At 55.6% G+C, this 10,315-nt stretch overlaps 1 protein-coding gene across 1 annotated transcript; it reads left to right on the top strand.

The window, feature by feature from the left end:
- Positions 1-5,224: 5,224 nt before the first annotated feature.
- On the top strand, positions 5,225-9,258 carry CORT (cortistatin). Its single transcript, XM_084652011.1, has 2 exons — positions 5,225-5,414; positions 8,860-9,258. Exons 1-2 carry the CDS (start codon positions 5,313-5,315, stop codon positions 9,070-9,072), a joined length of 315 nt encoding a protein of 104 aa, XP_084508137.1. The 5' UTR covers positions 5,225-5,312; the 3' UTR covers positions 9,073-9,258.
- The last annotated feature ends 1,057 nt before the right edge of the window (positions 9,259-10,315 follow it).

Consider the following 10,315-nt stretch of genomic DNA (forward strand, 5'->3'; position numbering starts at 1 on the left):
TACCACCGCACGTGTCCCTGTTCTTAACTCCCTTCAACTCCAAGAGAGCAGCCAGGGGAGTAAGTTGGACTCTCCCTGGGAGCAGACGGTGTGAACTCATTAGGGAAAGGCCTTGGGCTGGTGGGCTCTTGTGCTGATACAACTAGTCTGATCTCTGGGATTAAACTTTAACTAAGGGGTTGTGGGTACCATGATCTGCTGTGTGAAGGAGCCACTCGCAAATCTCACAGCACAAGAGGTCATTCCCCAGTGTCTCTGGCCATCTCTGAGATGAGTCTGGCAGTCTCAGCCCCAGCGAGAGTCAGTTCATATTGCCAAGCTGCCTCCTAATTAGAACTCACCCGTGAGTTTCCAAAGGCAGATGCTGTGTAGTTTAAATTGAAATTGTTTCATGGGAACATGTCAATTTTGGTGACATTTTCTATGGAAAAGTGTTTGAAATGTTTTGTCTTCTCTTGGACTTTTATCTCATATAACTGAACAAAAGACTTGGAACTGAACACGTCATTACTCTGAACTGGTAAAGCTGACACAGCCCCAGCGGTGGGTGGGCGCCCGCTCCCCCACAACGCACCATATGGATATCGCTGAGGTTATGACACTGTTGAAATTAAATGTTGCGATGTTTTCAAACGTTCCTTTGCAAGCAGCCCCCACACCTACCTCCCCATTCAGCCTCTCTCAGTCCCAGCTGGGTTTTTGGAGCAGCGGCCCGAGGATGTAGGACCTGTCTCCCAGCTCAGCCTCCCTGGAGAACTACAAAAGACTCAATCATTCATCCCCTGACATCCACGTTCTGGTGATATTCCTTCTGCTCTGTGCACCTGCTCTGAGACTTGACTCAGACATGAGCAGGGACTTCAGGCTCCAACCCACACTCAGATACCGTCTCTTCCTGGGCTTGTTGTATTAGTGCTAATGAAAGCTGTGACTGAACCATCCATCTGGTGTGTGGCCATGCTGCACCGAGGTGCCTCAGGGACGGGGGCTGCTCATGTTAGGGGACCAGTCTGAAACTGCCTTGATCAATGAGTTACAATTTCAGGCCTGAGAGCAAATTACCAGTTGGTTTCCCCTCTCAAGGAGAATTGCTGCCATCAGCTGACTGTTGCTTTGTTTATTGTGTTGCTCTTTGGCACTCAGGCCCTGCGGAGATGTCGGGGAGGCATCTGGCTACCAAGGAAAGCTAAGGCCTCTGAACCCTTTCCTTTAGATGCAACTGAGTTTCTTTGGGAGCCAAATCCAATTCCATTTTGTGCAGCAAGAAAATCCTGTGATCTGGTCTAAGGCCAGGCAAGAAATAGGCCGGAGACCATGAGCATCCAACCAACAGAGTAAAGCAGCTGGGAGAGACACATCACCCCTCAACGTGACAATCTGCCCCCATGATGCTCTATTACTGTTCTTATAGCAGCACGGGGGGGAGGGGCTCTGCTGTGCAAGGTGCTGCACATACCCATAGGAAGAGAGGGTCCCTGCCTCAAAGAGCTTACAGGCTAAATAGACAAAGGAAGGCTCATTATCCCCTTTTTACAGAATGGGAAACTGAGGTACAGAGCCATGAAATGACTTGCCCAAGGCCACACAGAGAGCCTCTGGCACAGGCAGTAACCCAAAGCCAGTCTCCTGAGTCCCCTTCCAGAGCGGGGCCATCTGTACTAGTCCCATGTCCAACAGCACTTGCAGTCCTAATTGATTATGTACTTTTAACCTCAAACAAGAAGTGGAAGGAACGCATTCTCCAGCGAGGCCTGTCATTGCCACAGGATGAGCACCAGTGCCTGCGAGCGACATGCCAGCCAAGGAACAGCCCCTGCCTTGAGGCGGTCAGTCGAGAGGCACCAGCAAGGCAGATAGCAGTGTTATGGAGGTGCTACCATCGCCAGGCTTCCAAGAGGAGTTGAGTCCTGGGGAGACAGCGAGAGGAGCACAAGGAGATGGAGCCTCACTGGGAGGCTGAGCAGTAGCACCAGATAGGGAATAGGAGGAGGAGATGGTGGAAGCAGAAAGGAGAAGACCCCAACAGGGGATGGGGTGGTGCTGGGGACTGGAGCCATGCAGGACTCAGAAGCTGGGGAGAAGCACGACCTTGATGTGACCCCAGTGGGGAAGCCCAGGCAGGGATTTGAGAAGCCAGTGGGTAGGGTCAGGGCTGTGGGAGATGAAGTGATGCGGCAAAATGGAGGGGCCATGTTAATCCCTCACAGAGAAGTTCTTGACTTCCCCTGTACAGGTGCTTAGGGGGTTAGGAGGAGGGGGGTGCCTCAGAGGTCAGCTGGGGCTGGGGTCAGCAAGATCACAGAGCAAAGGTCTGAGCTGGCACCTGGCCTGGGCTCGTATGGGCAAATCCCCACCTCAGAGTTGATGAGACTGAAGCCACACAGAGTTATTTCGTGGGGAGGGCAGTGGAGGAGTTGGCTGGGGAGTCTGTGGTGGAGAAGGGAAGGACACTGATCAGTAATGTGGGAGAGGGGCATTTCTGCAGGCAAAGGAAGCTATAGTGTGGCCCATCAGCACCTCTCAGGCAGCTGGCTTGGATCCCGCTGCCCAGCCAGGCTCACTGCCTCTCATGCACAGGGAGCCCGAGACAAAAGGCCAGCAGCTTTAGTACCAGCAGCTAATTCCATCACTTCCTGCATGGCCCATAGCAGCTGCCTGTATGAGCCATTCAGAGCCAGGGCCCAGTGGGTTTGGACCCATCCTGTGGGTGTGAGCAATAGGAGGTGCCCGCTGGCCATGTCCCCTCAGGTCACACAGCAGCAGGGACACCAAGCTGAGCTCTTGGGAGAAACATCGTAGAATGTTCCAGCTGGAGCCTGCCTGGCAGCTGGGAGTGGGGACAGGGACTCTGCCGTCACGTCTGGGCAGACGCTGTCTCCCAGACCTGCTCCCTGAGGCGTGTGCTAATCCCGCCTGGCGTTCCTGCCCTTTAAGCCTCTCTTGCTGCAGCCTGAGCCAACCCTACAGACCTGCTCAACGTCTGCACCTTTCAGGCTGCTCTCCATGCTGGTCATTGTCCCAGCATGTCTGGCCCTTGGTGGTGGAAAAGCCATCTCCACAGCTCCTGCCATCTGGAACTGCCTCCCTGGACATCCCCCTGCCTCGCCAGCTCTTTTCTGACATCGCCGTTTATCCCCCTCACCTCCCGCTTTGCTGCCGGCTTGTGACTCCATTCACTCTGCCGTGGTGCCTCAGGGAACAGCCCATACGTAAGACACAGCCCCACACAGAGCTGTATCCATGCGAACAAACAGCCTGGTTTGCCTAGATAGCCCCCAGAGTGCTGGCTGTCTGCCTCCACTGCTGTCTGAAGAGCCTTTGGGCTAATGTGCCCTTTGGGTTAGTCCCGTCTCGTAAGTGACTGTCTTGGGTTCACCTCCTGCCTGTCTGTTACCTCAGCCCCATCTCAGACTGCAATGGGATGAGGCCCCCAGTTCCTCTTGAGGCCCCATGTGCAATCCCCTAGTTTTGCTCCCACCACCAAGCAGTTCAGTCATGGGTCAGCTGGCAGGTCCCCATGCCATGCTCAGGTCAGTGCCCTCTGCATCCTGCACCCCAGCAGCTCTCACCAGGCTGGAGGAGTTTGATGGACTGCATTAGGGAGGGCAGCAGGGCGGGTTCGAGTAAATTGGCCCCATCGTTCCTGAAGGGAGCAGGTGACGTTTCATCCTGGATCAGGGCACACAAGCTGGCAATGACCTTAACTCCCCAGCTATCCCAGGGCATGGTGGGAAAGGCACTCAGGGCACATAGGTGCTGGAACTAGGAGGACAGGGGGTGCTGCAGCAGCCCCCTGGCTTGAAGTGTTTTCCACTCTATACAGGGTTTACAGTTTGGTTTCATGGCGCTCAGATGCCCACTATACAAATTGCTCCAGCCCCCCTGTTCGGGTGCTGTATTTCCTGATTAGAATTCAGGCCTTGGAATCTCCCAGGGGGAATCCGTTAGGCACAGAATAGTTCCTTTCCTTTGTGTCTTTTAGCGAGGGGATCAGAGGTTTCTTCTAGCCCCCTTGTGTGGATATTTAGGCATCAGGTACTCGGGGCAGGCCCCACTGCCAAGTGATCTGGGTCTCTGTGCATTCAAAGGACAGTGGAGGGGCTTGGAATGTCAGCAGCTGGAGAGGGTGGGGTGGGAACAGACTTCTGGGTTCTATCCTGAGCTCTGCCATTCACTCACTGTTTCCCCTTGGCCACATCCCCGCTCTGTCCCTCCACATCTGAAAAGTGAGAACTTACCTGCTCTACAGGGGTGCTGGCAGGAGAGAGACCGGAGCTGCAGAAGCTGGGCCTCCCCTTAGGAGTGTGCCCAGGGGAGAAGGGTGGTGGGTTCAAGGGTGAGAAGAGATGTGAACTTTGGGTCCTCGGATCCCAGGAGGCAGATGACACCATGGTGACAGGGGAGTGGGAGGTAGGCTGCAATGTCCTTACAGAATCTTCTGCTGGGCCACAGCCTCTTGCTACAAGGACATCAGTCTGGGCAGGAGGAACCTTCTGAACGGCTGCTTGAAAAGGGGCTGTGCAGGGCAGAGCCGGGGAGAAAGGGGGACACAGAAGGAACCTAAAGCAGGGGTCATTGTGCCATGAGCTAGGCACAGCTGCTCCAAGTCTGCCCAACCCAGCTAAGCCTCTGCTTTTCTCTTTAGCACTGTGAAACCCAAGTCCAGTGGGGCTGGGATCCATTCTGCCAGGCTACAGTCTGGAACTGGGGGACTTCTCCAGACACCTGGAACCCACAGGTGCTAGAATGGGGGTGGGGAGCAGCTCAGCATCACCCAGTGAGCGGCACTGTGGGGAGACACAGGGCTGAGCTGCAGAGATCCAAACCCCAATATCTCGAGGTTGTTTGGATTCAGGTCCAGGCCCATCTGTAACTATGGGAGAGGGGGCTTTGACCCCTTCCTCTGCAGCATCCCACATTGGCCACAGGCTACAGGACTGGAGGGGCCATTGGCCTGCAGGGTCTAGGACACCAGGAGTAGCCCACCTAGACAGGGCAGCTGCAGACCTGAGGGTGGGTTACTTTGGTCCCAGCCCCCTGCTCCCTCCCCTTCCCCCCACACAAGTCTTTGCAGCAGGGGCACCTGGAGAGCCCCGGGGCGCTGAAGGGCCCCGCTCCAGCAGCCAAGTGTTGACACCCCTCCAAAGTCTAATTCGCCTTGGATAGGGACTGGATTGTTTGCGTCACCTGCAGGGCTCCAGAGCGGGCTATAAAAGGGGCTGCAGCCATTGCCTGTGGCAGAGCCGAGCCCAGAGACAGCTCCCCCCGCCCAGCCGTGCCCGATCCACCGCTGCAGCCCCCGCGGATCCATCATGCAGCTGGTGGCCAGCCTGGTGTCCGTGCTGCTGGTGGTGTGGAGCGTGAGAGCCAGCGCCTTGCCCGGAGAGGAGAGAGCCGCCGTGGCGAGCAGCAGGGTGAGTATCGCGCACCCCGGGGCGGGAGGCAGGGCAGAGGGGACCGCGGGGGCCACCCCGGTGGCGCTCTGTGCTCCTGGACCCTCCGGAGCTGCGGCGCGTGGGGCTGGGCGCCTGATTAGCGGGGAGTGGGGCAGGGCTGAGGGCAGACCGCAGAGGGGTCGGTGAAAGCAGAGTCCGTGCTAGCCGCAAACTAGAACGGGAGAGAGGGAAAGGAGGGGAGGGGAAACGCGGCTGGCTGGGGGAGTCCGGCGAGAAGGAGTCGGGCAGGAGAAGAAGGGGCGTGTAGGAGAACAGAAGGCTAGAGTGGGCTCCTGTCCCTGCTCCAGAAAGGCCCCCCGGGGGGGGAGAATGCTGGAAGGACCCGGTGCAATAGGAAAGAAGGAGGGTAACCGAGAAATAAGAAGCGGAGTAATCACGCCAGAATAAAGTCGCTTTGATCCGGAATAGAGTGTCCACATGGGAGATACGCCAGCATAGCTGGAGCAGTGTAATGGTACCGCTAGTCCCTCCCCCGGTCAGTTCCCGCGGTAGACAACCACCGCGACACAGCCTCTGCCCTGTGCTCCCAGCCTGTGTCCACGGCTCTGCCCCCGCCCTGCGCTCCGCCAGCCTGCACCTGTGAGTGCCGGAGTGGGAGCTGCGCAGCTCTCACTCCGGTGCGCGTCCATCCCCGCAGCGCGGCTCGCAGGTTCGCCTCCCAGCCTGGGAACTGGGGAGCAGCCCAAAAGAGGAAGGAAGGGACCCAGAGAACCCCGTAAAGGCACCAACTCCTCTTGCGCCTGTGTCTAGTTCCCGGTGGCGCTTTTTCAGCCTCAGAGGTGGTTCCCCATCAGTGTCCGATGTTAATGCTTCGGAGAGGGGCTCTGGGGCGCTTTGGAGAGGGGCGCGCGTTCCAGGAGTAAGCGAACGAGGAGACCGAAGAAGAGACAGACGCACACAGTGAGATGCTGGGGACAGCATCCCATCAGGGAGCGGCCCTTAGATCGGCCTTAACCCTTTGTGTGTGTGTGGGGGGGGAGACACAGTCTCTTTCCTCTGCGGATTCTCACCACAACGACAGGTTAACCCTCTCTGTGACCGACACGTTTTTATCCGAAGTCTAAGCCGCAGGGAGAAGGGAAAAGCGCGGCGTTAGGCGGCTAAGCCCACTCACCAGCCGCTCAGTGGAAATGAGTGCGAGGAAGGGTTCTCCGCGGCAGGTCCAATGCCGCTGCTGGAAGGGAGCTGAAGACTTATTAACTTTCCAAAGTCCCTTCGAGAGTAGATCGCGGTAGGAGGGACGGGTTGGTGGCTGGAGGAGAGAGATGGGGATCCCTTTCTCAGGCTAAACACCTCCGGGTTTGAGGCATGAGCTGTTATGAAATACACCCCCAAATGCACAGGAAGACACCGACCGGGGTATCTCCATGTCCCGGTGGAAGCGGTGCAGAGAAGCCAGCAGCCGCAGGGGCGCGAACAATAACCAGCTCTAGCGGCCCGGAGCTCTCCAGCGGGACATCGGTGGGAACAAGGGGCGAGCGCACCGGGCTGGAGAAGGTGGCTTTGAGGACCCTTCCCCCTGGCACCGGAGCCTCGCTGGGGCCAGTGGCCACCGGCTTCCAGCGCAGTCTGGTTCCGCTAGTACCCAGGGAGCCAGGGCTTTGTCTCGCCCGGCTCCCGGATAAGGCGGGCACCCCGTGCCCAGGTAACAGGGACACCCAGCAGGCGGCTGGAGCGCTGGCTTCCCAACTCAGGGCTGGAGGGAGCGGCGACCCAGGTGTTGCCAGATGGGCAGGGTTTGGGAAATCGGCCTCCCCCACACCTCTGTGGCTGGGGCTAAGTCAGGACACCCGGCTTCTGGCCTTGCTACGACTGCAGGCAGTTATGTGCCTCAGTTTCCCGGACTGTCTAAAGGGCAAATAATTAGAACCCTGTCAATACCCACAAAGGTTTCTTTCAAGAATCAGGGGGATTAATGTGGCCGCTCCTTGGGAACAGCCTTGCCCAGGGGTCCGGAGCATCAGTGGGGAGCAACCGCTGAGATTCTTCTGGGGGTAAAGAAACCGAGCTGGGTTACTCCAGATCAAGGCTGGTGTAACTGAGATCAGAATCTGGCCCTAAGCTATTTGAAAGCAGGCAATGTGGGTTGTTTCATGTCTCCATGGTCCAAGTAGCTTTTCCAGCCATTTGGGGCTACAGCCCCCACCCACTGCTGCCTTCTTCCTTCACCCTTAATTCTGGCCTCCTGGAAATGGTTGGCTAGAGAAGTCTCAGCATGAAGTTTCCCCATGTTAATAATACTTCTCAGCACTGTGTATCCCTCCATAGCCCTTCCCAAGTAGGTGCTGGGACTGCCAGGCAATGGAGACAGTAACCCGGGAGGGGGGGGGGGGGATTTATAGCTAGCTGGGTTTTGGGCGGGTGGGAGGAGCAGGGGATATTGTAACTGGGTGAACCAGTTTGTTCACTGGTATAATGACACACACCTGCTGCTGTCTCCACCCAGCTGGCCAAGTTGATCAGGCGGGGTCTGGGAGCCAGAAATTCCTGAGCTCTAATCTCAGCTCTGTCACTGACTTGCTGGGTGACCTTGAGCAAGTCATTCCCCCTTGTGCCTCGGTTTCCTCTCCTGTGTGGTGGTGGTAATGACTGTTTCCTGTTACCCTGGGAACAGGGTGGGGATTAACTAGCGCCTGTCTGCAGATCAAGTGCTGTACAGGTGCTGAGAGCCCTCAGGCCAGGAGCCTCTGGTGAGGGAGAGGGAACCGGGATCCTGGCTCTATCCCTCTCTTCCACCTCCCCTGTCTCTGATGAGACCCTGGCTTTCTGACCACTGAGCAGAGAACCAGAGGCATATTAGGGATTTGTGGGGCCCTGGGCCAGAGCAAATGGGGAGCCCCTCCCCACCCCTTTCACTTGCAGTCCCGTACTCCCCCCGTCGTGTTCTTGCTGAGGAAATGGGGTCAGGGTACAGGGGCAGAAGCAGCGCTGGGTGGGTGGAACGGATTGGGGCACGGGGTTGCCCATTTTTCCAGGGCTCCCCAGTTGGCCAGAGCCCCTGGGCTTGGGCCCCATTGGCCCAGTGGCTAATCTGCCACTTCAATGAACCATCCAGGGCTCCATGCCAGAGTCTCTGTGCTAGGCTTCCCTCCTGTGTATGCTGTCCCCCTCCCTTCTGCTGGCTCACAGGCCAAGAGATGTGAACCAGGGAAGAGGAGGAGGCCAACTGGGGCTGGCAAATGTCCCCACCTTTCTGCCTCAACCCACCCCTATCATGATGACCCCAGTGACTCCCATTCAGCACTATGAAATTGGCCAGTCTGAGGTGATTAGCACTGCAGGATGGCCTCGTGTCCTAAGGGTTAGAGCTGGGGTCTGTGATGAGGAATGGAGAGCATTAGGCCAGTACCTGCAGAGGGACTTAAGGAGATGGCATTATCTCTCTTGTGCTTTCCACTTGCAGGAGCAGACCAAGGCCCGGAAGGACATGATCCTGAAGATGCTGGTGGGTCTCCTGGATGGGATGGACACGGGGCGTGAGGCAGCTTCCACTGACTTTGAAGAGCCCCTGGAGAGCAAATTGGAAGAGGAGCGGCTGGCTTTGGGGCGGCTATCACAGCGAGACCGCAAAGCCCCCTGTAAAAACTTCTTCTGGAAAACCTTCACTTCCTGCTAACCCCCAAGCCTCACTATCAGCCCTGGATTCAGGCCCCCTCAGATTTTCCCTGGCCCCTTTAGAATACAAGAACTGTACTTGCATTGTAAATAACATCCACATGTCAATGGTTTCTGTTTTCCTCAAATGATTTGAGCTCTATTTGTTTGTTACTCCATTCACAAATAAAGCATGGCTGAGAGGCACCTTGGGAACATGTGTCTGCTTCTTTGTGCCTGCTGCAGCTAAATGCACACACGCACATCTGGACCTTCTGACAAACTCGGTGGGTGGTGAGCAAAGGTAAAGGGCTGGCCCAAAAGGTGTTGGGGGAAAAGGAAATGCTGACTAATATACACAGGCTAGCATACACATATATTATGCTGATAATACTACCCATAATACATATTTCAAGCATTTAAGTATACATTTTATTAAGCATTAATATAGCAATTATATAGCCCATATTGGCCTATACTTTTGTTATAATCCTGTTGACTTGTGCTAAGTATCCCATAACACCTTGCATTAGCAGAAGAAAATTTTGGCTTAAGTAGATAGGAAAACTGGCAGTATCAGGAGAGATAAATGTTTTCTAACAGCAACAGAAAGGGGTTTACCCTCCTCACAAACCTATTTACCCTGGTACAAGCCCAGGGGATGGCTCCATGCCTTTGGTACCTGGAGTGCTCAGAACAAAGATAAGGTTGCATCATGACCTGGGTTCAGCACAGAAGATAAAGGGGCGCATCAGGGTACCAGCAACCAACAAGGTAAAAACCTGATGTCTTGAATCCAGTTTCAGACACCATATATAGTATCTTTTACTGATACAAAAAGGGATGTAACTTCAGAGAGCATGCCTTCTGTGTAAGGTGAATGTCACAGGACGGCTCTTTGGAGACGAGGATCGTATAGTGCATCATAGTAATAAACCAGACTGACGCTGGTTAGTTGATCTCTTGAGTATATTTCATAACAAACCAAAGTGTGCTCAAGCAACTGACTATACAGTTTATCAACAGGCATAAAAGAGAACAGGTGTCTCACACATGAGGAAGCCCAGAGCTCAGCCTGCTGGAGCCTTGGCTGGGGGGAAAGTTCATACCACTGGAGGCCAGTTCAGGCAAGACAGTGTGCTGAGGTATAATGGTCTAGGGAAATCCCCCTCTATACTCCTAACCATGATTTTGGAGCAACCAGAGACAGGCTTCTCCCCAGACACTCCATGCGAAGTTTTACATTAAGTCCAGTGGACGCTGGA

The sequence above is a fragment of the Lepidochelys olivacea genome, assembly GCF_965140295.1.
Source record: "Lepidochelys olivacea isolate rLepOli2 genome assembly, chromosome: 18".
NCBI classification, from domain to species: Eukaryota; Metazoa; Chordata; order Testudines; family Cheloniidae; genus Lepidochelys; species Lepidochelys olivacea.

Bases quoted from the DNA above. Each gene is read 5' to 3' on its own strand.
- CORT (XM_084652011.1), top strand. From the start codon at position 5,313: ATGCAGCTGGTGGCCAGCCTGGTGTCCGTGCTGCTGGTGGTGTGGAGC. The intron at 5,415-8,859 runs GTGAGTATCGCG...TTCCACTTGCAG, and splicing joins CCGCCGTGGCGAGCAGCAGG to GAGCAGACCAAGGCCCGGAA.